The sequence below is a fragment of the Anarhichas minor genome, unplaced genomic scaffold, assembly GCF_050575085.1.
Source record: "Anarhichas minor isolate MPS153535 unplaced genomic scaffold, ASM5057508v1 ptg000024l, whole genome shotgun sequence".
Taxonomy (NCBI): Eukaryota; Metazoa; Chordata; class Actinopteri; order Perciformes; family Anarhichadidae; genus Anarhichas; species Anarhichas minor.
Window position 1 is genome coordinate 12,696,392 of NW_027466470.1, and position 27,484 is coordinate 12,723,875.

The following is a 27,484-nucleotide window of genomic DNA, read 5'->3' on the forward strand; positions in this document are numbered from 1 at the left end:
GGCCCAAAACCCAGAAGTAAATAGATCCAAACTATCCTCTATGTCAGAATGTTACAGAGAATAATGATGAAACGTAGCACCACGTTGCCTAATTTCACTCTCCATTAAGTGTGACGCACAGTGGCATCAGCATAACTGTAGTAAATAAGGTAAAGGGTCACGGCGGTCATACACTCGATAAGTAAACCGTGGCTGTTTCAATCATCAGGACTTTACTGAGCTTTACGCATCTTGTCGGCTACAGATGCCCTGTGGTTGGTCAGGTTATTTAGGACACAGCTGTTGGTCAGCATCGACAGTTTGGAGTTCATTTTGTCTTTACGTCTCTTCCAACAATAATCTCCTCCTCGATCCGCATTTTCCTCTTCTCCTTTATCGTCTTCTTCCTCCTCGACCTCGCTCTCTTCGTCACTGCGCTCATCTTTTTCCAGCTGGAGACAGAAGCAGATACAGAGTTTAATGTGTGTGACTGAGCTGAGGATCCAGGGTTATCTTGGATGTTAATATAGGACTCCACATGTCTTAAGCTACTATGTAAATATTGCAAATATTTGCCCTGTGATTGAGTTCACTGCTGATTCTCACATTGCCTTTCAGGAACTTGTAAACCATGCGTATGATTAAACCAGCCCAGAAGATGTGAAGAGCCTGCAGCACCATCAGCAGGACGTTGAAAAAGTAGTAGCCGGCAAAAGGTTCAAACTCCTCCATGGACAGCACCAGGGAGGTGTGGATGATTCTGTAAGTAATCGAATCATAAAAGTAACGTTGAAAGAAGCGTTTCTGACAGCAGACTTACAAGTCACCCGTGTTGCATGAAGTAGTTAAGTAGTTAAGCATTTCAGCGCTAAACATGGGAAACCAGAGTAAACCTTACTTGCTGGGGAAAATCACCAGTCGGGTCACAAGGAAGGCAACAGCAAACACAACAAACAGTGTGTCACAAGTCTTCCTCCAGCCAGTGCCGTAGTTGAACATCTTGGCAGACTGCAAAAATACAAACCGTAATTGAAGCTATATGTAAAGCGAAAGTAACCAAAAAACATTAGTCAAGCATCAGGCAGAAAGAGTTAATGAGCGAAGACTGGGGATTAGAATAAAGTATTAAACAGGCAAATATGTCTTCAACAAGATCAAAATGAGCATCTGTGCTTAATGTCCTTTCAGTCTATAAAGAGTCTGTAACACGAGCAGACTTACAGGATATGCACTACATATATGAAGTGTTATCATTATTCGTATGTCTTTATTGTTGTCAGCTTGGGCTGCTCAAGTGCTTTTAGCCATCAGGCCTCAGTAACAGGGTCTGCCTGCTCAGACTAGATACTTTTGTTCTAAGAACAACCTGGAGCACTGAGTGAACCCCTGACTGCAGTGTACAAAGTTTAGACCGTTTGAAGGGCTACACAGAGGCAGACAAATGGCTAACATGGAGGTGAATCTATAGTGACATGCCCTGAAGAGAGTAATTATCGTTGTGAGGTCCCATGTGCCCGTTTAGCTGTGGCCCTGGAGCCTGAATGGATGACATTAGACTCTTAAGATCCACCAATGTTACATGAAAGCAGCATGACGGTGGGAGAGTATTGGAGATGACGTGTTACCTCGAGCAGGATGTCAGAGGAGTCGTGAAGCAGCATGACCAAGGTGCCGATGCGAATGTAGTTGGCACAGTAGGAGAAACTGAGCAGGAAGATGGTGGCCAAATGGTGGATCACCTGTTCTTTAAAATCCTGGCAAAGCAAACGTGTAGATTATCGAGTCACTTATTAACCCATGTGTTAAATCAAGGCTCTCATTAAAACAGAAGTGCAAGCCATCAACTGTGAAATATGACCAGGCTGAAGCAAACATAGGGCTAATATATTATTTTATACCCTCCTCTATAGCTCCTCACCTTCCTCTTGATGTCCACAGGGATCCGAAGGAGCAGAGAGACATAAAACCCCAACTCAAGCATGTAGTACCAGTAATGAGCTCTCTCCATGGGCTGCGCACAAACATCATTCAATAGTCAATAAAAAGAGATTCAAAGACACTTACTGGTGGCACAAAAATGGAGCCATAGCAGCCAACATTGGTGAGCATACAGAGGAACAAAACTCTAAATATAGATGAGAAATTGCAGTTTACATCCTTTCAGTTAAGATTTGTATCATCAAGCTTTAAAGTCTTTAAGTTTTGGACTTTGGGGTCAGACAAAAGAAGACATTTGGGCTTTGTGAAACTGTAACTGCATTTTCACTTATTTGTGATGTTTATAGACCGAACTATTAGTCTGCAGTGAATGCTACGATGAGCATCAGGCAGGCACTGAACACTTTCATGATTCCCTGATTGTACGTCACACAAATATAGAAGAAGATGAACTCAAAAAGGATTAGTGCCAGTGTGATTTGTGCACAATGACTTCCCAGCAGCCCCAGAGGCCTGATGGACGAGACACTGGCCTCCTAAATTGTTGTTTGGCTTGAGTTCCCAGCTGCCTGTGCAGCAGAAGCGTGCTGGGCCCATAACCCAGAGGTTAATGCATCGAAACCATCTTCTGCTATAATTGTTGTTATTACAAAGGAACTTATTGTCGTGGGGGGGGGTGAAAATATACATCACTTGCAGCCCTAAAATGAAGTTTAACAAATACATTGTGAGGGCTGGGAGTTACTCTGGATGCAGAAAGAGACTGAAATTGCAAACTTGATAGCAATCAGATTAAAATGGCAGGAGTTTTGATCACATCTTAATAATGAAAGAGGACACACTAATTATCCAAAGCATGCTGTTACTGTAGGTCTTCACCTGAACTGGATATTGCCTCCAGCATTCCCTGCGGTCCCAGAACCATGGGCTCTGTGGAGAAAAGATAAAGATAGTTTTAAAGCCATAAAACGTACATCTTAAATAGCATAGGGTATTGCATTAAACCTTTTTTGAAACTCATACTCACATCAATCAAACACGCTAGTCCAGCCATGAACGCTGTGAGGTAGAAAAAGAACCTCCAACTGCAAAATAAAACACTTCAGATCATACATTTGGAAAGAAACTTTTAAAAAAGTAAACAAGTCTGTAGAAGCAAGAAATGTGTTGTGGTTGTGTGCCTGTCACTAGGGCACTGCTGGTGACTATGTGTGTGTGTGTGTGTGTGTGTCACCAGGACTTAGTGGGTAATTAAAATCACCTGCGCACCTGTTGCTTAACAGTTGTAGGTTTGTAAAGAGGAGCCCCTATTGTCTGCTGACCGCTACCACCCTACAATCAGTCCAGCTGCAGTATCTAACAGCATCATGGAAGGTAAACCTGTTTTTTTTTTGTTTGCAATACACAAAAAGAATCACAGATGATCTTTGTTGACACGTTGGACAAACCTCCCTGCGTCAGCCCTCTCTGTTGATAGTCGCTACAACAAAGTCTACACACTTATCAACATAGCTGGATCTCTTTTTGCAGTGGTGAATCCTGCAAGTCTAGTTCTCAAGGCTTTTCCCCCAGTTGTCTAAGGATTTTTGGTGACGGAAGTGTTCTTGAGGATCGTCATCTGTAACCTGGACAGTGATCGGGGCTGTGGAGAGAGAGCGAGAGAGAGAGAGAGAGCACTCACGCAGCTTCAGCAAACTTCTTGGTGAAAGACGGCCTGTCCTGGTTCCTGCGAAGTCTGAACCAGGTCTCAATCTGCCTCTGGGTTTTGCCACACAGCGACATCAAACGAACAATTTCACTCTAAAACAACAATAGGAGGAAGAAATGAATGAAATGGGGAGGGACGGAGAGCTGAAAGCAATCTTTAAAGATATTAAGTATAATGTAATCAAAAAGCGGCGGGCATGAAGGAGGAAATGACAAAAGGGGAAAACAGATGGAGGCAGATACATCATATCGACTTCACTATGGATGCTGGTGTTAAGTTACTTCCAAAGTGTTGTCGTAAAATAAAAAGTAAACGTGTTAGCCGAATAAGTGATGCTAATTAATTATCATCTGCAGGTTTAAAACAAACAGGCCTGCTGGGATTAGTTAAATGTGGTCGTGTGAGGCAGTAAAGCGTTTTTATATTCTTTGTTAGTGTTTTGTATAAAGATAAAGAAAAATAAATGTGAGGAATATTCCGGAAGCATTTCTAGTTTATCTATAAACCGAAAGAGAATAATTAACGTAACATCTGTAAATGTAGTGTTTTCCCCCAGGAGAGGTTTTTCCAGGAAGAAGGATGTGTTACCATCACAACATCTTGTTCCTTCTTTGCTTTTCACACAGAACAAGAAGCCCCAGCAACAAACACGAGGAAGTAAATGCTTAAAATTAGCATAATTAGAAATTTAAGAACATCCTTCCTTGATCCTTTTCCAACTTCTTTTGAATGATGTGAAAAACGTGCTACAAATTGAATGCATGAATACTGAGGCCTTTTCAGACGAACCTGTGTCGGTTGTCTGCTCCTCTGGGTGTAAAACGACTCCAGCTGCGGGGAGGGGGCAGCAGTCACTTGTAATCTATTCTTCACCCCCAAACATCTGCCCATGGGTGGGGCAAAAAACCTGGAGGCAACAAAAGAGTTTACACGAATGATGATATACCGGTAACAGTCCTGCGGGACAGTCCGGCACCAGCCTGTAATTGTTTAGTCATACTCCCCCATACATAATAAGCCTAAAGAAAACACTTCAGGATAACTGACGGCTACAATATATGTGTTAAAGCAGACAACAATGCAGTGTGTGTGCATGGATTTATAGTGTCAACACTAAACTTGACAGATATTTGACACAGTCCAGAGAAGTGGAAAAAGATATACGTATAAATGTACACAGATATCAAATATATCAATGCTAGACTGTATACTTTACGGTACTCTAAACCAGTGTTAAAAATGTGTTGTATAGTGTATATTATATACAGTGTAGTAGAATAGTATGTATGCAATATGAATACATCCAAGCGTAATGTGAAAAACAACAAATATAATATACCTCACAGAGTAAATATCTGATATCGGAATACAATAGAATAAAGTAGCATTGTGTAGGAATAACAATGACATTTTAATTAGCTTTAAAAAGCCATCTGATTCCACCGACTCTTCACTGCTGTAAATGTTACAACAGTGAACACTCTGGGGATGCAATCAGCCAATCAAATCCCCTGAAGAATATCTGTGTGTGTAAAATGTCTATTGTTATGCACTCCTAACAAGCCCTCTGAAACCACCTATAGTTTCTCTTCAAGTTGATAAATCATTTGATTTTGGAAATAAAGTTCAATCTGAAAAGCATTGGATGTGGTAAAAGCAATTAATGCAAACAAAATGTGGTTTACAGCTATAATAAAATTTAAAAAAATAGAGAATCCTCCATTTAGGTAAAAATATTTCTATTTCTCTCTCTTTTTATTCCCTTAAGGCCTTTTCCCCTGATTACAGTGTCTGCTCTGTCAATCACCTGCTTTTGGAACCAAGTCAAATTAAAATGGCATAAAAAAACTCAGATAATTGTGTTTCTTAAAAGAGGGCTGGAGGTGATATTTCAGATCAGATAAGTGTTTAGTTGTCTTCCCGTGACTCGATATCCCCATAACGCCATCCAGATCTTTCCAGAACAAAGAGATCAGTGTTTTACCTCTCAAACACGTAGCGTAGGGCGACAAAGCCCAGCGCGAGGGGCAGAGCTATGAGAAGGTCGTGGGGTCGCGGTCGGTCAGAGTCGGCCAGCTGTTCCACGTCCCTCCAGGTCACACCTGGAGGAAGCCAGTAGTCCTGCCTCCATACATCCGGCAGCAGGTCCATTCTGCTGCGGGATGGACAGGCAGAAGTGTTGAGGATAGGTAGTCCGGTTGGATTTAAGTAAGCAGTGAGTGGAGTGAAACCTGTGACCACCAGTGTTTGATTGTGTGTGTGTGTGTGTGTGTGTGTGTGTGTGTGTGTGTGTGTGTGTGTGTATGTATATACAGTGGGTAGGTATAAGAGAAAGAGAGAGAGAGAGAGAGAGAGAGAGAGGAAACAAACAAGGAATACTAAGTTGGCACATAAACATAAGCTTATGGACAACATATTGTAATATTTGCCACATCTGATAACTGACTCTATTCCAAGCTACAAAAACGACATACAAATTTTTGATTCCATTGTTAATAAGTCACAGAAAAGCTATAAACAACACATTAAGTTGAAGATCCTTTTGGAATGTTACTCAGTTTGTCAATAATGCCACAAAACAACCATGCGTGTGGTTCAGAAGGCTGTGAAACAATATAATAGTAGACTATATCATAAATATTCCAGTTTAGAGCAGCACAAGAGCAGCACAAGCATACGAAAACATATTGTCTTTGTTGAAAACTAGCTGGAAGTACAGTAGGTAGTCTATTCATTTCCAAGGTGAAACACACCAAGTTGTAGTTGACCTGTTGAAAGAAACGGGCTGCATGGCAGAGACTCACCTGTCCGCAGCTCGATGGAAGTGATGAACTGATCCTGAGGGGATAGAAGAATAAAATCCACCTTAAGCTGTGAATTTGTTGCAGCCTTGTGTGGCTGGGGATGCGCTTCCGTACCGCTGTATCCCTAACGACTTCACCACAGAGGAGACGGGTCGCTCAGGTGTCAAGTTAGGCACGAGGAAGAGAAGATACTACTAATTTCAAAATAATAGCCACTGGTAGAGACCGTTGCCGTTTGTAATGATTTAAGGTGAAAAGACGTCTGTTTTTGTCTTAACGAACTCAGGTGTAGCTTTTATTCTGAAGGCTTCCCGTATTCCGTGTCTGTCTCTAACAGGAGGATGAAGCTGGCTGTGGTGCAGCTTGATGGTTGAGCGGCTAAACACGAGGGGCGTCTCTTTCCCACAGCGACTCTTCACAATCACAGCCCAGTCAGTAACTCAGCGTGGGCAACAAAGGAAACACTGCAGCAGGTTTTCAGTAACGTCACTTTATAATGTCATAAAAACGGCAATGGAGTTAGTTTGCACATGCATAAAGTTAAACACACATCACAACAGCAGTGATATTATGTAACGTTTGTGAGAAGAAAAAACACATTCTTCCTTTTACAAATGAAAAGTTGAAGTCGTGATAAAATAAAACGCACCTTGGTTGAATTGTTACTGCTTCACTTGGTCTGGTACGAGCAGTTTGCTGACTAGGGTTAGCAAACTTAATATATTTATATTGTTCTGTAACTGACACTGACCTTATGACCCGTCTTTACTGGAGCTATTGTTATGCTACGTTTAAGCATTTAGCATTCATGCTGCTTTTCAGCAGTAAATTTACTCATCTCATTAGATTCCCTTATATTCCACCAGAAGTTGTACTCAATAATAAACATACAATGCTTGACGCTTCTTTGACAATAAGTAACAAGTATATCTAATTTCGTTTCCTTATACTCCATCATAGATTGTGCTCATGACAGACATCTCCTGGGTGCCCAGTCACTTGGAAAGCGGCTGTTAACACCCAAAGCAACAATCCAGGACTTCCTAGTTTGAAGGTAAACAGACCTCACCAAGTATGTGCATAGTTGAGCACACAGACTTTACTCTGATATACGTGCATGCTGTCATTGAGGGCTGTGTGTTTACCTGCTGTAACACAAACCCCGATGGCACACCCTTAAAACACACATTCACAGTCACTGGCTTCTCTTGAACCCATGCAGACACACCCAGTCCTCACACACCAACCTGCTCTTCAGCACACTCAGCTAGTATTGTCGTGGATGGAGATAAGCAGGCTGTCTGCTGACAACATCACTACTGTTATGCAGATGAGCTATTATTGTATCAGTCAGGACAGCACAGCTGTGTTATGTGTAAGGCATCGGTGTATTATTCAATTCATTAATGTTTACGTAACGGCTGTGTTAAACTGACTGGGAGATGCTGTAACAAAGGGAAAGAGAGTTTGTGTACGTTTTACAACAGAACAAAAACATCAACCATGATCTGCATGTGTGTGGATGTGGGCTGTGGTTAACTTCTGTTGATGTTTGTGTTTACCTGTGTCTGTGTGTGTGTGTGTGTGTGGGGGGGGGGGGGGGGGGTATGTAAGAGTGTGTTTCCGTGCATTTCTGTGGGATTGAGTCAGACTACCAGTAATTGACCCTGTCCAGATTCAGGAAGATATTTATTTGCATACTGTGTGCACCTGCCTTTTCTGTGTGTCTAACGTCTGCATGTAAATTGTAGTGAGAGTGAGATGTAATCAAATAAGCAGAGCTTACAACACCGGCCATTACAGTAACATTACAGTACTTCTACAATTTGACAAATGTTAAATGTATATATTTTTGATTAGTAATAAACAACTAAATGATAATAATTATAATAGTATTACCAGCCAATATAATATTGGTTTACCAAGCAATATTGTGGCATGTTGGAAGTGTCACATGTACAGTATGTTAACACGGAACAGCATCCGTCATGCATGTCAGGCCTGAGGTCCTGTTTTTCTGTGATCCAGCCTTATTTGCATATCTGTGTACACATGAGAGAGACTGATGGGGACCGACTGCTTTTGTTGTTTTGTCAACGAAGTAAATTGTCAGGACGCACTGAAGCAAAAACTGAAAAGGGCCGTTTTAGTCCAGTTTGGCTGGCTGTGCACTGTTTGTGCCAGATAACTTGCCCTTACTTATTGCCAACGTTTTGATGCTTACATGCTCACAATGAAGATGGTACCATGCTGATTTTTAGCTGGTATAATCTTTACCTTGTTTGCCGTCTTAGTTTAGCATATTAGCATTAGTTTAGCATGCTAACCAGTGCTAATTACACAAAGTACAACTGAGGCTGATTGGAATGTATGTAATTATATACCAAAGTACTGGAAACATTTATCTTTTGACCTGATGATGGCTCTAGAGGACAAGTCACCAAAGTTACTTTAAATATTTTAGTTTAGTGCTTTTGCTATTTTCTTGTGATGACTGACGTAGATGTTTTGAAAAATGCCACAGATTTTCCCTTATGTATGTTTTCCCATCCAAACAAGCAGAGTGCTGAGGGTCCATGTCAGTCAGCGTAGGGATATATTTAGTCCTGGGGGGCCGGTCTGACTCTGTGAGGGCCGGTCCTCATAAATTAACTGATTGTGTCTCTTTACAAGCCTCCAATTGATTTCATGTGCTCTAAATCTTGCTTGACTTGATTGTAGGGCAGCAGTGAGGACAGTGTTTGCTCAAGTAAAAGTGTGTGTGTTAGGTGCCGCGCGTGTGCGTGTGTGTGTGTGTGTCTGTTTTTATGTGTGTGTACTGCAAAGCGATGCAACTTTATAAAAAGACAGGACAAAAGCTTTTTATTTCATTAAAAACTGAATGCTAATTTCAAGAAACATTAGGAAAATATCTAATTATTACCAGCAAGAGTCTACATCCGGGAAGTAAGACCATACACAATATAATTGGTATTGCTAAACTTTTGGTCATCATTAATGAAACAAAACAACTTTTTAACAAATCCCAAAAATATTAATACTTAAGTTTATTTATAGAGAGGACTTTACAGTAAAATATGGGCAGAAACAATATTATAAAACAAGATGCAGAAGGACAGTAAGTAGTGAGTACGAAATCGTTTTTAGCTTTTCTCATATTCCTACAGGCACTGTTGAACAGATTTGGCTGGTGCACTGGACTGGGCCTAAAGGCAAAAAGGATTAGAGAAAAGAAATTGGTGTACATGCATTTCATAATCATAACTTTATACGACTCGTATTGAGTCAGCGTATAGTGACTCTCTGCACTGAGTCTCATAAGCCTCTTAAAGGGATGGCGACATGAAATAACAAAACCCCAAATAAAATAATTAGTATAAACTGTTATGTATTATAAACAACAGCTTGTATAGGGGGATAAGGTTGAAATTCAGGACACATTGAAGAAAATAGAGAGATACAAATATTAGCTAAAGCTCAATTTCAGGAGGCGATTTCCTCTAATTATAGAGGCTTAGGTTAAATAGAAATCATTATACCTGAGGATCATGTTAGAGGTCGTATAAATGCCTCACAATATCCAGCACGGCTCACATAAAAACAGGTTTCCTGTTCCAGAGAAACTTTGACATCTTCTAAATTGTTCGTTCAGCTGCACTTCCAAAAAAGACAGAAAGACTTTTACATTTTAACAGCAAATCGACGTATAAAGGTCTCAATCTTGCTTTAAATCTGCTGCACCAGTGCATATTAGTTCTGTCTGAATGACTTCCATGTCTACCCTAAACTCATTCGATTTCACTTTTATTTAATCAGGACCTCTCTCGCAGCAGCTCTGCTCTCTATTTATAATTCAGCCCTGGGATTTGTAGAAACATTATAGAATTACAAAATGACAGGACAAACAGGAGTCATAAGGTAATGCTGTGATACTGATCGCTGTCTTCCTGCAATTTGTCACTCTAGAAGCTGCAGTGTAACAACATACCCAATATGACGTTAATTACTGGGAATTAAAATAGATGCGGGACTTCTGGCGTCTGCTCATTTTTCTCTCTGGATTGAATCCTTGTACAGATACTGTTTAATATCATTTTTATGCTGGTATCTTTACAGCTTGCATTACAATACCCCAACCAAACAACAAACATAATGCAGTTTCTTTCATTTTAAGGAGCTGAATCTTTGGAACTAGAAGCTTTTAGCAGAACCTTAACATGTCTCCAAATTCATCCCTCTCTTCATCTCCCGATCCCCCCCTCATCTTCACACCAGTGCATAATCAAATTGTCCTCTGTCCAGCCCCTCCTTATGATCCGTCCACGATGAGGCTGGTATGCTGCTGTAGGGGTCTAATAAGATACGGACGCAGCGAACGACGAGAAAGAGCAGCAGCAGCACGAGGAGGCCAACGAAACACAGCGCCGTTCCCTGCTCGGGGTGCCCCGGCATGGGCTGCTGCACCGTTGGGCCCCTGGGGAACCCAGACGGAGCAGGAGTGGAGAGATCATAGTCCACAACCCAGTAGTTTGCGTCGCTCATCTTGGAAGTCAGGGAATGTTTTGGAGGTTGAAATTGTTTACTGTACACGTTTTATTTTGCAGTCAGAAGCTATGAGGAACGGCATAACCTCAACCTAAAGTGAGTGTGATTTCTAAACCCAGAGAGGGATCACATTGTGAAATCTGGCAGATGTCAACAGATTGAACTCAGTGTTTCCCACAAGCCACAGGGCAAAGAAACGGTTCCAGCAGGAAAACAACACGGGGCAAATCAGTAGTGCAAATGAATAAGCCCTCCAGTTAGCAGAGCAGCACGCTGAGGCATGCTCAGCGAGGTTTAATTAGATTTAACTGTCCCTCTCTCTTTCTTCCACTTAGACTCACTTGCTTTCAAGAAAATCTAATAAAAGCAAACAAAAGCTGAGGTCACTACTTCAATTTCAGATCATCCATACAGTCCTTAGTTCATTTGTCAATATCGCTCATCCAGTAGCAGCCCTAGAGGGTCACTAATGGGGATTTACAAAGTGAAGTATAAATCTCAGCCGAGTGGCTGAAGATGTTCCATAGATCAATCAAAGTGCTCGCTGGCTGTCAATGATCCGCGTTGTGGTGCTTCAGCAAAGGTTTTCGTATCGAACCCCTTCGAATTGTTTGGCCGCGTTGCAGTGAGTTGTTGATTTACTGAAAGAGCTGCTATTTGTATATCTTGATTCACCAGTAACGTGTTCATTTGGAGATTCACTCCTCAAGATACCTGAGGGGGAAAAAACAAAGACGAGACGCAACATGAGTGAGTGAGTTTCCAGCATGCAGAGTTTGCTGAATGGAGGGGAAAGTCTGATTGATTCAGGGTGTTCAGAGCTCATGCATTACCCCCAGTCAGCACATCTCACTTTAAAGCTGTTATTACACCATGTCCAATCTGCTCATCTTTGTCGTGAGAAAAATAAGTGAGACAAGACAGAAACACTACCCCTATTTTGAACTCAAATACAACATAGTACAAGATAAATATATCAAACTGATGACGGAAGAGATTAATATGAAGATAACCCTCAGAGAGTTGCATCACTCGCAGAAACGCTCTCTGTGGGCTCTTAAATGGGCCGTGGAGTGGAGAGACAGTTCCTGCTGTAGGTGCACTCCCCTAGTCAGCAGATTCTATTCCAGGAGGCTTCGTCTCCCTCCTCATCACCCCGCTGATCCTCACAAAAGACATGTTGATAGCTCCCCTGCTCTCTGGATGATGGGACTTAAGGGCCAAGAGCAGCTTTAATAGGGGACTTGAAGACATAATGAAAGAAACTGCCTGCCTCAGTATCAATTATCAACTGGCCTGTGGTTACATCAGGCTGGACAGTTCAGGTAGCTGCGTGTATAGAGGGAAGCTAAATGACTGCGAGAGAGAGAGCCGTGAAGTAGAGCATTACCTTGCTTTTGCACAGACAATTTTATAGTTTGATTTTACAGTTGCCAAAAAAACATGAAAGAAAATGATACAAGACTGGATTTTAAAGTTATTGAGTTTTTTTCCCCTCTGAAATCCTTTTGGGAATGTGCCTCGTCAGAATGTACAGTGAGTTACGCAACACATCCGACAATTTCTGCTACTCACTGCAACTTTACTTGACAGTTTTCTCGATGCTACATTGGCAGAATATAAAGTAGGGGAGGGCTACTGAGGAAGTCAAACAAAACACATTTTTGTATCGCAAACTTATTCACAAGCAAACTCTGCAGATATTCGGCTCCATTAAAGATGGCCTTTCAAAAGCAGGTTATCCAAGGTCATCCTGAGACAAACACCACGGAGAATGGACAAACTGGTCAAAAACAAATGCAGCTCTAAAGAATATAAAAGAATGAGCAACATCAATCCTCATTGAGAGACCTGCTTTGGTTCCTAAGCAGCAGATAAATCACACCGTGGGGCCTGACCACGTCTGATTTACACACACAGAAAAAATACTTTTAGCTATTCTGGAGTCCAGGTTGAAAGTAAAATGTGGACAAATGTCACAGAATCACAGTTTGTTTAACATTTAAAAACGGCAATGAAAGAGAGAAAAGTCTCAAACAGCCAGGCCAGTGTATTCTGAGGACAGAGCAGTAACATATGGTGTCCCTCGTGGCCGTAATACCTCCCATTTATACCTGTGGATTACAACAGCAGCTTTGAAAATGTCAAGGACTTCTCCAAATAAAAGGGTAAATGATGTTGTCTAGAGTAAACCCTGAATGTGCACTGTCACGCTAAACAAAGCCACATATCTGTAGTTGAAGCAACGAGCTCTCTGTCATCTGACGTTTCTGATTGAATGCTAAAAATGTTAGATGAATAACTTCATACTTCACAATGCTGTTGCCTCCATCTTTTTTTTTAATCCCTGCTGGCAGTGATCTCTGATTATATCACCCCAAAGGCTTTCTGTAGTTTGATGTTTATTCTTGTGGTGAAAAGCAATAAGATTTCTTGATCACATGGATGAATGAAGAGTCAAAGACAGGCAATTTGAACTTTTGTTTAACTGCTGTTAAAAGAGCTTTCATTCATCTTCTTTATAAAGCTTCTATTGCAACCATCTGAAACTTAAAACACTTGTTCTACGTTTGTTATGTCCTTACAATGCAGGACAAGAGATGAACATCATGCAGTGGGTAGATCGCCTTTATAGTGTGAAGATTTGCTCCAAGAACAGAATTAACTCGTCCTTAACTAATGAATTCTTCCCAGAAGGGTGAACCAATTTAATGGACATGAAGTTTTAAGTTCCACGCTGTCTACATACAAAAGTTCACACAATGACAAACTGGAGGATGATAAGATTAGAGAACTTACTTCCCGGCTGTTGTGAGGACATGCACTGAGAAACACAGAGTGATGATGATGATGATCCTGCAGCAGCAGCAGCCGTTCAGCACTGCAGACAGCTCCGGGCTCGCTTCAGGTCTCATCTCTGTCACGTCCTGCAGCACCTCCTCTTGCTTTACTGGAGCTTTAAATCCGTGCTGTTTGAGGGATCCGCCCCACCTCGCAGCCCACTTAATATGCCTGCCCCTGTACGGACTGCACACATAATCTGTTCGTTTGGATGAGTGAAGCGCAGGGAGCCATGTGTGGCTTTTGCATTATGTAAGAGGAGTGTGTGGGGCATGGACACTGAGGGACCCTGGTAGCCATGCAGCCAATATGAGTTTTATGGTTGTTTACTTCAAAAGAGAGAATAATCCTATAAAATCCTATAAAATCAAACAAAGTTTGTGCACCGAAACCTGCTTGCTTATAACTAGTTTCACACTTACTTTTCCTGTTGAAGTTTATTGTACAGTATGTTGTACAAATTATAAGGGTGAGATTTGTAATTTTGGGCTATTTAAATAAAGATGATGCGTTGATCACATGAATTATACAGTGGAGTTCTTACGTTAGTTTGGACTGAGAGATATCAAAAGACAAATGTGACGAAGGAAATGTAATGACATTATAGAGGGTCGTAGTTTCACGGAGGATATTAAAGTCGTCTGTATTTGTTTCTGGCAATTTTGAGTTTTATTTACACATTTTTAGGCTGATTACAGTATTTCTAACCCTGGGATTCAGTTATTCTCCACCGTTATTCCTGGAAGCGTGGAGAGAGTTTTAAAACAGCACAAATAGAATAAAGTCGTTTTGTGAGAAATTCCCTTTTAAAATAAAATAGCATTTCATGCAGTTGATCAGGTAGCTATGAAAAGCCCCCAAAATTAAGACGGTTTAGAGATTTTACATAGTATTAATGTTGACTTTGGATCGATTGGACCCACAACTTCAGTATTTAAAAGACATGGCTGAATTAAACTGCTGTGACTGACCACCCTCCAGCTTTACTGCGCTGTGTAGTTAGTAGTAATTCTATTAAACACTAATTAGTTTAGAACAAAATTAAATCAGATATAGAACAAGATGTTGACTTGATGATTTGTCTGGAAAACAGAAGGTCGAGACAAAGTTGATGCATTAATAAAGTGCACTTTACAAAGGAAGGCCTGCAGATTGCATATGCTTGGTGGAAGACTTCCTCATTACTGCCAGTTCTACCAGATGATTTAGTGAAATCTAACGTCAGACTGCATTGGACGTTTTGCTGAACTGCAAGAAATGCTGCGGTCATGATGTGAAACAAAACAAGTGGAGCACCCTGACTGCACCTGTGGCTCAGCTCCACATACTCACTGTGAGAAGCAATTAATTAACTCAATTAAATCTGTACAAACACTGGCACAGATTGCAGTACGTACACATCCTCATCCTCCCTGCCTGAGGACGCATGGGATCTCCCCGAAGTTTTAATTAATCGTCAGGGGATCCTAATCAAATCACACTGAGCAGTGCTCCAGCAGGCCGCCTACTGGGGACTTAGTTGATAAAGGTCTCCAGCCTGCAAGGTTATGAAATTCAACATTTTCATCGCTATCCCCCTTGTTGTTACAGATGGTCCACTGAGAGGTCAAGCTGTGGTTCAGGCAGCAGACTCAGGTCACCGTGACAGGATGTCTGGACCCATGACAGCAGGTGAGTCTGATTAACTCAAACCTTGTGGTGCTCTTAAGCCTCTGTTGCCCTGGTTTGAACCTTTTAGGCAGCCCTTGTTATAACACGGGAGACACATAACAGTTTTTACAAAGGCAGAGAAAGTTATATATATTAACCTGTTCTGTTCAAAATTGTCTAGTAATTATGATTAAATAGATATTTATATTTACAGGAATAGTTTGATATTTTTGGAAATACATTTCTTTTTTCCTTACAGAATTTGATGAGAAGATCGATTCCGCTCTCAGATATGTACACTGTGTGTCGCTGGTTAGCTTAGCATTGAGACTAGACTCACTAATTAACACATTATCTCAAGTTTGTTTATTTCAACATTTTTCCGAAAATGTTGAATACTGTACATATACACCTGACATATTACGTCGATATGTTTCACAAGCAATTTTCAAAGGGGAACTTCGTGTATACCTAAATTTAAGAATATCGCGTCAACCTCTAAATGTGTGCAGTATGCATAGAAACAAGTAGGTTTTCCAGTGTATCAGGACAGAGCTATTCCTTTAAATGTTGTTTCATTTGCTGGGGACATTATAATCACAAACTGTGTTCTAAAAGTATGTTGCTTCTCATAAAAAAAAACAACCTAAAACAACCACAAAGATAAATGTAAGCATCTAAATAAGCATTGTCGGTTTAATGACATTTAAACAGTTTGATAGCTGCTTACATAATGGTCGGATGTTGCTGCATACACTGCACTTAAAGCCTTTTTATTATGTAAACTAGAGCACAGCTTGGTGTATACATGATAGCAGTGTGCCTCCAAGAACATACTGTGATTAAAAAGCAGAGTACTGCTCGGCCTCCAGGCTGTGACGTTGGTGCATTAATCTCCATTCAATCGGTACCATAAGAGTGCTCATTGCTCGGAGGGCAAAACATGGACTTCTTCCAGAAGAATGCTCTGAACATATGCTGCAATTGAAATGTTTTTTTTTACTGTTAACTTGTGCCTGACATGAATAACACTTGATAGATACCATTAACTGACAAGGATTAACTTTCATTTAGCTTCGATGACAGAGGAATCAACCCTCAGTAGGCTTCGGTCGCTGTCAAGAGAAGCGAGTACGCTTCGGAGAAACAAAGGTTAGTTAGTATGAGGACGTCCCCCGTCATTCATCACAGCAGACAGCTATGGGATGAGGTCTCCTGTATAGGCCCTGTGTGGATCTATAGGCACTCGTTATTTAAAGCCTGATCTATCATCCCTATACTACCAAATCCATAGATTTATCAACCATTGTCAATGGCCAGATCCATGGACATCTATCAAAGCTTGTCAGTTTCTAAATGAGAAAACAAAGGACACAGAACGTGCAGAGTTTAATTTTCTCTTGTGAGCACAAACACACACAAAACATAGAAAGCTGCTGACTCTAAGAAAGCTTGTGCGAAGGGAATCATAATACAGCACCCTTTATTCTGCTGACAGACATATTACTGGATAGAAATAGAAAAACTCATGAATCTATTTCTTCTTATCTAAACCATATTTCATGGCAATCTGACCAATACTTGTTGAGATCTGTTGCTATAGACCAGCTGTACAGTCTACTCCATGCTCTGACTGAATTACAGTGTTTTCTGATTTAAGTACTGCCACATGTTTCTCACAAAGTCTCTCCCTTCACAGCATCACGCATGACACACGCAACACATGTTGTTCAGTGTCTCCCTTCATAGCGTCACATGCATGTTTTTTAAGGCGAGACTCCTCAAGCAAATACAGCCTCTTGTTTTTCATGCACTGCTCATTGTTGAGATTTTGGGCTGTTGTGCTTCTATAACTTTGTCTTCTTTCAGACGAGAGGAAAGAAAACATCCAAATCACACACTTAGGTGTTCATTTTACTACACTTTGTTTCTTTTCGTCTGTAGCATTAGATGCCTCGTTTGCATTTCAAACATGGAATTTCCCAAAAACTTTTAATACAAAAAAAACACGATTGTAGCGATACCTATTCATTTAAAATATTTTACCCTATTCCCCTGTCGTGTCTTGTAAAATGTATGAGATTTTACAAAACACATCTTTAAAAAGGCCGTTTTCTCTGAGCCAGAAATCTCTTCAGTAGCTCGTACACACAACAGACCTTCCAGTTTCAATCCTAAATATATTCAGATTTTTTTCACAGAGGGGTTTGTATATATATATCAATCATAGACTGGTTTGAATAGCATTTTATTTCTAAAAACATGGCAATTTGGCTTATTTTTTTAATGGCTGTTGCAGTATTTTAGGATTCATGGAGTGATACAAAGAGATATCCAAAAGTGCCTCTGTAAAAACATTGGACTCTTGTGACAAATTGAAAACTATTTTTAACTTGATTTAAATGAGCACATATTTGATAGGACAATACCTCATTTGCATATTGAAACACATATATAAATAATTGTCTTAATGTAAGTAATTGACTGAGTAAGTATGATACCTATTAGTTAAATCTTCTAACCTGTTCACCTTGGGTGTCTCTCCTTAATGAGTCCTCTCATCTATTGTTTGACTTTTATAATTGAAAGAATTGCCAATTCTTGTTTCTTCTCATGACATCTAGTCTGTATCACACCATCTCACATCACATGCCTTGGCCATGAATGAACTGTTATCCAAACAAAACGTGCTCAAATGATGGTGGTATATTCTAGGCACTAAATATATTTATCAACTTCTCTTCACAATGATGGACTTTTCTGTAGATTAATTGAATAGTCAAGTAAAGAGAGTTACAGTACAATCATGTGTTCAATCTTCAGGGACATGCGAGCAGAGACCCACCTGGTCACACAGTAAACACAACGGGTACAGTAATGTGCTTATTCATTCAAGTTTTCATCTTCAGCAACAGTAAACCAAACATTTTTTGTAAAACAAACGGCTGGAAAGTATACAACATGAGATGGCAAATGATCATCAAACCATAAAGATGCCAAAAAGACATATTTGAATGTGGTCCCTCTCACTCTCACAAAGAAGCAGTACTCAACATTTAATATATTTACAAGGAGTTGAGCGCTTATATTTATACGTAGATACAATGCAGTTCTTCTTATTGAGAGTGGATGTACAGTGACTGGGAGCCTGATGCACGGCAACTTGAGAAAACATGTGCTGCCTTTCAAACACAAACACAAGGACACGTGTTCTCCAGTTGCTCGTGGCTTCACGGGTGCATTGGGCGCTCTGAGCTACAGTACACGCGACAACATGGACCCCGACTACACAGGTCATTTACATACATGTACTATGGTTCAAACCTGTCTGACTTGATGTCCTTCTCAAGTTTTAATAAGGTTTTGACGTGAAAGCCAGAAGGAACCAAGAAGAAACAACCACAGCTGGATTTTGGCGACAATGGTAGACTTCTTTAAGAATGCATTTATTTTATTGGTAATTTGGTCTCGAAAAAGAAAACTTCAACCATTTACAGTCTAAAAACATTGAAGACCTTCTCTTATGGGATTCATTGGTATTCTTTGTTAAGGGGGCATTAAAGGGCCGTATGTATATACTCTTGACAGTGGATGTGTCGTTCTGTTTATATTACATTGAGCGACTGATTAGGCAAAGTATTCACACTTTAGTTGGCAGATCCTCATGGACATAGGCAGGCAGACACTTGCAGCTATGCATAAAGTACAATTTGCACTTTAAGCCTTAAAGTTGTACTCCAGTCATTTAGTATTGCAGTTTCACAAAGTTGGGAGACTCACAAGAGATACATTTTAAAAAGAATGGTTGAAATCCAAGCTCCACAGGCTTGGATAACCTGACCTTTATCCTATAATAATGGCCAAGCTTGAAAAACAACGAATCCTGTGTTTCCCATAATGCAACTCAATCTTTCGTCAGACCCTTCCTGCCTGGTGGTAAATGCTTATTTCTTTCAAAGTCCACATCCCAAATTTGTAACACAGGCTTTTTGTTAAAAATGTGAAGTCCAATCTGTGGTAACTGATGACATCATCAGGGCTAATTTATCAGATTTTAATGAACTCCCTTCAGAGCCACAGATGACAACATACAGGAGTAAACTCTGTGTGACACGTAAACCAATCTGCATGTGTGAAATTGGTGGCGTGCCCCTTTAACTTGAAGCATGATTGCCTTGATCAACACGGTCTCTCATGCTGACACTTAGCTTTTTTTGGTTGTTGCAACAAGGCTCCGTGCCTCTGCCCAAATTCTAATTCCCTGTTTATATTATTTGACAAAGACAGTGGCGACATTAAATCTAGTTTGAGGCTTCAGTCGTCCCTCTCGAGACCAGCAGGCAAAGTCACAGGTGTGATGTCGATCGTCTTCCACCGATCCTCTTGGATGCAGCCACCAGCCCGGTGTGGATGGACCGTACCACTGCATGAAACGATCATGGGAATGACACAGACTCCTCTTTTAGCCAGTTGTTGAAGAAGTTGGTTCCATCCATCCAAAACTGAATATAAGTGTTCTGTGTTCACTCTCCACCTGGAAACCCAAACACCGAGCGAACCAGTGCAAAAGAGAACACGCACATACTGGTGGACGCACAGTTTTCCGTGGATAGATCATATACCAGTAGTTTATCACTATGTTCATGTATGTCTTCGCACCGTAGAGGGGATGGATTGACATGTGCACATAAATCCTCTGTGCACAAACACAGTCTCTGGCAGGACACAGGAGAATGGGTGCACTCTGCCCTCAGATGTAAATGTATGTGTGTGTGTGAGAGACAGTACGTGCAGGTGTTCCAGGCACGTCCTTGTGTCTCTTCCCTCCTTCACAGTTTGCGCGTCTCTCATGTCTGCCTTTTCCACCTGCTCTCCTCCTAGAGGGCCTGCTCCGTGCTGGAGGCGGAGATGTCCAGGAGTCTCCAGGCTGCGTTGGGGTTCAGCTCCTCCTGGTCACGACACAACGCCCAAACATGCATCATCCTCATCACCTTCTCCTGTTGGGGGGGGGGGGGAGGAGAGCACAGGGTCAGTACCGTAGAGACCGTAAGGAGAGGTCACATTTCAGGACTAGGTGAACAACCACAACACATTTAAATGTCTTTCAGGATGTATGATGCAACTTGCTGGACAGACTAGATGCAATATGTTTTTATTCACACGAGCTATTTATCGTTATCAGCATGTTAAATATTACTGTATTAGATTCCTATTGCTACATGAAAAACAGACACGTGTTGAGGAGTGCTGATATAATTTCAGCCACTTGAGTAATTCACTTCCCTGAAATATCTCTGATTATATCAGAGTCACTATTCTGGTGATCACGAGTCTACTGACCGGATCTCCTTCCACAATGTCTCCTTTGGGGCTGCGGATCACCATAACGACCTGAGCCTGGAAGGTGATGATCAGGACCGGGCCCTGGTCCATCATCTTACCCATCGCCAGCTACAGCACAGGAAAAGACCATGAACAAACTAATTAAATGAGAACATCACAAAAGGGAAGAAACAATAACAACAGATATTGCTTTAGAAATGTGAGAACACAGTAAAGTATGAGGCAATGTGTGCGATGGCTGGTGTACGAGCGCTTACATCTATGTTGTCAATGTCCAGGATTTTGGACTGGAAGAGCAGCCCCAGCGCTCTGGCCTGCTGGATGGGGTGAGCCAGCTGACTGTACGTCTAAGGGCAGGTAAATAAAAACACATTCGGCATGAAATGAAGCTTCACACATATTTGTATCTCAACTAAAGTGGACAGACCAACATAGTAGTTCCCCGTTAGGGAAGGCTTCTATTCCTAGTTCATTTTGCCTATTTGCAAATACATCAGAGCACTGAGAAAGAGATGAGGAAATTGCCTGATGTAAATATATTACAAGATATAAAACTAAATAAAGAGATGCAGCTGGTTTGAGGTCAGACTTTAGAAATTAAAAAAACATTTCACCGTCTATGCTGTATTTATTTAGAGTTTAATTGAATACTTAATGTCGAGGCAGCATATGACTTACAGCTTCATAGCACCAGTCTTTCAATACGTCCAGCTCTCCACGGATCATCGCCTGCAGAAAGAACAGCGACACTGTGTCAACGTTGATTGTTTACTACAGCAGAAGGTTTCACAAGGTGAGCTGAACCAGTCAACCAACCTTTCTTTGTTAAATCCTTCCTATTTCCATTGTCTTGTAGTCTTAATGTCAGATTTACATTCTATAACACCAAATTCAGTGCGTTTAGATAACTATTCAAACTCATGCGAGTGACAATTGATTTCCAGGTTCATTTAAACTAGAAATGTATGTCTTTTGTCATTATTATATGCTTTTAACTGCATCATCAGCTCTTGTTCTGTGACCACGAAGGAAACAACACATTGTTTTGAGTGTTTCCTCTCATCAATAATTACGTCTTTTGCTGCTCAGCTTTAAAATCAGACAGCTCCAGCCTGATTTGACTAATTCCAACACAAATTAACTTACTAAATCTAATGTAAGATGAGGCATAATTTCACTTTTAATGACACAACACCTCCATCAGTAACTCTTTTCTTGAACTCCTTTGTGAAGTACCCTTGGGTATTGAGCAAAAAGACGAGTGTAGTCAAGGACAAACTGAGACAGTAGAGGCGTCTGTTTACCTCCAGGATGTTCGGGATGATGTCTTTCTCACACTGTTTGAGGAAAGAGTCTTTGTCAAAGGTGGGGTCTGCCTTCACGATCTGTGTCAGCACCTCGGACATCTCCGTTTTAGAAAAAAGACCACCTGGAAAACAAACACCGACAACATCAACAAATAGATCAGTCGATACTATAGATGGGACATTAACAAACATGAGTTTATATCATACGTCTCTGCAATACCCACATTTATCTATAAACATGGTTATGTCTGCTTGTTTTTTTTCAAAACTACCTGTTGAAATGGCCAAAGTATTTTCACATATTGTTTAAATGGACATGACATTTCAGGATGTATTCTGTTTTGGGAACAATTTATCAATTATATTGTATGGAGAACAGTTTGGACGGGACAATCATAAGAGATTATGACAATGACGAGTAAAAATCAACTATTGGAGAGCTTTACCCAGGAAGCCAGTGACGGTGTCAGTCATAGCTCTGGATGCTCTGACAAGAGCATTGTCACTTTCATCATACTTCATCTTCATCTCAAAGAATCCTGTAGGAAACAAAAAGGGAACACTGGGGTGAGGATAACTTGTTCAATAACAAAATATACTGTATATATATATACAAGTTTTTCAGTGCTAGTGGAGAAAACCTATGCTTGTGAGGGCTCTATGGTCTCAAACACCTAATGCCAGAATTGTATTAGTCCATAATGCAATCTACTGTAAAGAATCTGGTGCCACTTGCTGCCTTTAAAGGGAACTACATAAGTGAAAACAGTAGATGATTTTTATATATTATAAAAAGAACACAGACACACAGTATCTGAGAATGTATCCAGAGGATTTCCTTACTATTAAAAACTACGTTATCGTCCTTGAATTCCTTCCACTGCTGGTACCACTTTGAATCCTTGTGGAGAACGACACCCATAGCCTCTCTGCATCAAAAAAATACAAGAAAATGACTTCCATCATTAGACGGGAAGTGAAGACACATTTTTACAGAAGAGAGGGGTGAGAGGGGAAACTCACTCATCGGCCTCGAACACTCTGGAGTCGCTGTCGGCTCCTTTGGAGGAGAAATCGCTTCTCTTCCTTAGCTGCGAGGGAGCTCTGTAAGGGCCGGCATCCCCAACTTCTATCTCCTTCTTCATGGTCTCCACACCCTACAGAGATCACACACAGTTGTATTATAACAGGGATGTAACAGTAGTTGTACCAAACCGTTCAGTACAGGACTTTCAGATCAGTACACCTCATGAGCCGAATAACTGCAGTCTTGGCCTTTTGTGGAGCCTAAATTCAAAAGCAAGTTTCATCCGAAAGCTTTGATGGTGTAGCAACTGTTGATTATTTGACAATGCTAATCAGGCGACTGTGGCTGGCAAGCCAGAACTACAAGACCCAGAACTACAAGACCCTGTGACGTTCACCGTTTGAGAACACTGGGGTTTTCAGTAATTTCAATTTCTCTGTAAATAGCTACAGTAAACACGCCGACTCTTTTGCAATAATATAAGCCAAATACTGAGCAACAACTAGGGTGCAAGTAAAGTACACATTTTTAGTGTGAAACCTTGTTAACTCGTGGATATTTTTTTTCTTCTCTTCTGACCTGTGAGATGGCTCTGAATGCGCCGGTTCTGCCCAGTTTCTCTCCTCCTTTGGAGACGGACTCAGCGGAGTGCATGGCCGTCTTGGCAGCCTCCTCCACACTTTCCTTGATCTTCTTCCCGATGTCCGTACGACTCACCTCCTCAAGACCCTATGGCCAGAACGGTAATCCATGCACATACACAAGCACAGAGACAGATGCTATTAGTCAGTCGGTATAGTTAAATATACGATGACTTTATTTTCTCATTTGAGGGCATTTATTTTTGGACACCCATAGTGTAGAAGTGGTGATACCTTACCTCCTTGACGGTCTCTGACAAGGAGCCGAAGGTCTTCTTAAACACCTCTGAAGTCTTCACGGACTCGGACTCTATAGATTTCTATTAAAGGAAATAAAAAAACATAATGAGGGCGTGTTACTAAAATTAAAAATAATGTAAAACAAATCCTGGTTGATGCAGATATTATATCATTATTGAAATATAGATACAAACCAAATAATGTTCTTACATATTTCCTGCGGGCTTGTTGGAGAGCATCAGACTCCTCAAGCCTCTTGGCCTCTTCTCTGAACTTCTTTATGTTCTCTTTCATCTCCTGGTTCTTACCGAATTCCTGCCGCAGGTTATCCACAAACTCTCCGAAGAAACCTTTACGTCCCGAAGCATATCGCACCTCATGAGATAAATAGAAAGTAGGACTTAAGTTGGACAGACAGACGCTTAGATAGAGTTAACAGACAATTCACATTAAGGTAAAAGACAACTTAACCTCAATTAATTCTACACAAACAACTGATCATTTTCTTTTATGTAATTAAGTGATCAATCAGTATGCGTCCCGTTAAGGTAAATGGGAGCCAGCAGTGGTTACCTGCACAGTTGCAGCTGGGCTCCTATGTGACGTATAGGCATCTCCTCTCCACACTGAAGAGACAGCAGGCCGGGAGCAGAGGCTCAAGGCACGTCTGCCAACCAGCTGCAATGGAGAGAAACGGTTAGTACAAAAACAAAACACACCAACTCTGCCAACACTGCAGTGGATGGAGAATGAATGAGAGGTGGTTAATGAGATACTAAGCAGTCCTTCCCCCTCAGCAACGAGCAAGAATATACAATAGGTAAATGGCAGGAAGAGAGGAGTCATGTTGCTACTTGTAAGAACCCCATTCACTATTTGTTTTGGTCGTTTGCAGGGTGGTAATTGAGTTTTGGCTCAATCTGGGCAATATTTACACACACCTGGACACCTTCGCCAGCTTAATAATAATACATTTTATTTATATAGCGCTTTAAAAAAGGTACTCAAAGACACTTTACATGGTAAAAAACAGAAACAATAGGAGCAATTACAATATGAACAAAAGAGATGACATAACAGTAAGGAACAACACAAAACCATACATAACTAGCTCTGCAGGTTAAAAGCAGATTTAAATAGATGAGTTTAATAAAATGTGTCACCTGTCTGTATCTGCATGGGTAGTGGGCGTGCTATACTAATATATTATATTATTGTTGACTGTCTTCTATGTCTGCCATGACCCTGATGAGCTGTGGGAGGAGCCACAGGCTCACCTGTGCTGTGTGGAGTCAACTAGACACAGGTGAACTCGGTGCTCTTATAACTAGGAGGAGAAAACATTAATCCGTTTGCTCTTTCACAACCCAGACCTGGTGTTCCCTGATGCTTGCGAGTTATTCTTTAAGGTTCACCAGTTGTTGGTATAGTTACATGTATGATTAATTCCAGTGTTCAACTGTTTGTTTCAATATTATTTAAGTTTGTTCACAGCCAATAAAGTCCCTTTTTGGTGGAATGTGCTGGCTCGCTGACCCAATCTACGTTGAGACTAAAGGAGCACCGTGTTGAGTAACAGCAGTGATACGTAAGTTTGCTAAAACCATTTGCACTCACAAAGCTGAAATTCCTTGCCAGGTCACATAACCTGAGTCACAGAATTTGGTGTAATAACTATACTTAAACAAGTGATTGTACCACCATGATTAATGGGGATATTACGCCTGTTAGGTTTCATAACTGAGTTAGTACCAGGCTACATGTACGCGTCTAAACGGCTCACTTGTTAATTAAATGTTACCGGTTTTAAGCCCCCAAACAAACCTAAAAAAATAAGTTAACTTTAGACGTTGATAGGTGAACAAGAACATTAAAAACCCTGTCGTTAGTCTGATGCAGCAAGGCCTTTTCTAGCGGACATCTCGCGATTTTACACATAAAAACAACCTACAAAATCCCCTTCACGTGACTAGACGTTGACAGACTAACTACAAGCTGTATATGTCTACTCCCTTCACTAAATGATCTGCTAGAGACTAAAGAACTGTAATGAAGGACATGAATGGTCTAACCTCGTAGCACCGACACACGGAGGCTGCCATCTTGATCTTCAAATGCGCGGAGTTGCACGTGCTTACTGCTGTAGCAGCTGACCTTCCGCTCAGCCAATAGGAGCAGCGCTGATGGGCAGGGGCGGGGCCAGCTGTCAGCAAAACTTTAAAGGGCAAGTCCACCCTAAAAAGAAAATTCGTTGTGCTTTTATAACGACACGATATCGTCTCTCCAATCAGGAAATCAGCGCATTGAAGAACTGAATTTATTCCGTCACTGGTGAGTGACTCAATTAAAGATGGGCTTAATTTGAATTGATAGTTATGAATTAAAAAATGTCCCAATATATTACAATAAATCACAGTTGGTGCATAGTGTGTCCTTGGAGTTTCTCACTGTTACGAGGCATTATTGTCACAAAAGCCCAGCGTAGGATTGCTCCGGGACTTGACTTCAAACACTGTCACATCATGGCCTACAAAATCATTTAAAGATATGGCATATGTTATCTTTTTTAGTTCGTATTTTTTCTTAATTAAAGTCTTAATTTTTATTAAGATACTGTTTGTAATCTTATTCATAAAAGACAAGTCTGCCCTGACTGTGAGAAAATAGTCTATAACTTGATATATATATATATGGAGAATTTGTTCATGTGCAAACATACTATGGCAAGCCGTTTTAACGTTTAACAGAACCACACTCCTATCTGTAATTACATTTCAGATATCCATAATATCATTTCTCCTATAATCTAAATGGTGATTAAAGATATCCACAAATGCATTCTTACTATTAGAAGTGCTTTTTCAAGATATCTACAACTTTGATTGTACCAGTCCAAACTAAATTTAAGATATCCTCAAAAAGTATAAGTGGCTGTTTAAACATTTAATAGCTCAACTGGATATGTTGCAGATATCTAATTTAAGGCAAAACACCTTGGGCACTCTTCATTTTTGAGAGTTTGGGCTATTTTGCTTCTTTAACGTGTCTTCCTTCAGACTAGTGGAAAGAAAACATAAAAAGATACACATTTAGCTGTTTATTTGACTTTGTCTTTGTCTATTTGCGTCTTTAGATTTTCTCAAAATTCACCAAAAGTAAAGTTGAAAATCAGTTGCATATTTAAACATACAATTTCAGAAAACATGTAATACAAACAAATGTCTTAATGTGAATAATCATATGGTTAAGTGTCATGGTGATAACTCTAAGTTAAATGTTTTACCCTAGTGTCCTCAAAATGGTTGGAATTTTACAATCTCTTTAAAGGCAGTTTTTCCAAACAAGGCTTTTCTCATATTCTGAAATCTCCACTTCAGTATAGAACGAACAACTAAATAAATAACTAGATTCTTCCTAATCAAATAGAGGATTTAACATATCCACAATGACATTTTTCTATC

The 27,484-nt window shown here is 40.6% G+C and overlaps 3 protein-coding genes across 3 annotated transcripts; all 3 read right to left on the reverse strand.

The window, feature by feature from the left end:
• Window positions 1–212: 212 nt before the first annotated feature.
• On the reverse strand, window positions 213–5,776 carry LOC142956085 (ceramide synthase 2-like). Its single transcript, XM_076097401.1, has 10 exons — window positions 5,610–5,776; window positions 4,415–4,532; window positions 3,599–3,717; window positions 2,945–3,002; window positions 2,797–2,847; window positions 1,898–1,990; window positions 1,605–1,733; window positions 878–987; window positions 586–739; window positions 213–431 (listed from the first exon to the last, which is right to left on the reverse strand). The coding sequence occupies exons 1-10, from the start codon at window positions 5,774–5,776 to the stop codon at window positions 213–215; spliced, it is 1,218 nt and encodes a 405-aa protein (XP_075953516.1).
• Window positions 5,777–10,695: 4,919 nt separating this feature from the next.
• Window positions 10,696–10,971, reverse strand: ctxn1 (cortexin 1). Its single transcript, XM_076097411.1, has one exon. It carries the CDS (start codon window positions 10,969–10,971, stop codon window positions 10,696–10,698), a length of 276 nt encoding a protein of 91 aa, XP_075953526.1.
• Window positions 10,972–18,890: 7,919 nt separating this feature from the next.
• Window positions 18,891–26,130, reverse strand: LOC142956084 (mitochondrial import inner membrane translocase subunit TIM44-like). The gene is made up of 13 exons (XM_076097400.1): window positions 26,096–26,130; window positions 24,597–24,701; window positions 24,234–24,398; window positions 24,023–24,103; window positions 23,722–23,871; window positions 23,139–23,272; window positions 22,959–23,044; window positions 22,562–22,654; window positions 22,113–22,237; window positions 21,487–21,537; window positions 21,066–21,155; window positions 20,806–20,916; window positions 18,891–20,462 (listed from the first exon to the last, which is right to left on the reverse strand). Exons 1-13 carry the CDS (start codon window positions 26,123–26,125, stop codon window positions 20,343–20,345), a joined length of 1,341 nt encoding a protein of 446 aa, XP_075953515.1. The 5' UTR covers window positions 26,126–26,130; the 3' UTR covers window positions 18,891–20,342.
• Between the last annotated feature and the right edge of the window lie 1,354 nt (window positions 26,131–27,484).

Bases quoted from the DNA above. Each gene is read 5' to 3' on its own strand.
- LOC142956085 (XM_076097401.1), bottom strand. From the start codon at position 5,776: ATGGACCTGCTGCCGGATGTATGGAGGCAGGACTACTGGCTTCCTCCA. The intron at 3,003-3,598 runs GTGAGTGCTCTC...TTTATTTTGCAG, and splicing joins AAGAAGTTTGCTGAAGCTGC to TTGGAGGTTCTTTTTCTACC. The intron at 432-585 runs GTGAGAATCAGC...TTCTGTCTCCAG, and splicing joins ACAAGTTCCTGAAAGGCAAT to CTGGAAAAAGATGAGCGCAG.
- ctxn1 (XM_076097411.1), bottom strand. From the start codon at position 10,971: ATGAGCGACGCAAACTACTGGGTTGTGGACTATGATCTCTCCACTCCT.
- LOC142956084 (XM_076097400.1), bottom strand. From the start codon at position 26,125: ATGGCAGCCTCCGTGTGTCGGTGCTACGAG. The intron at 21,538-22,112 runs GTAAACAGACGC...TTCTTTCTGCAG, and splicing joins TCATCCCGAACATCCTGGAG to GCGATGATCCGTGGAGAGCT. The intron at 20,917-21,065 runs GTAAGCGCTCGT...CCTGTGCTGTAG, and splicing joins TGGACATTGACAACATAGAT to CTGGCGATGGGTAAGATGAT.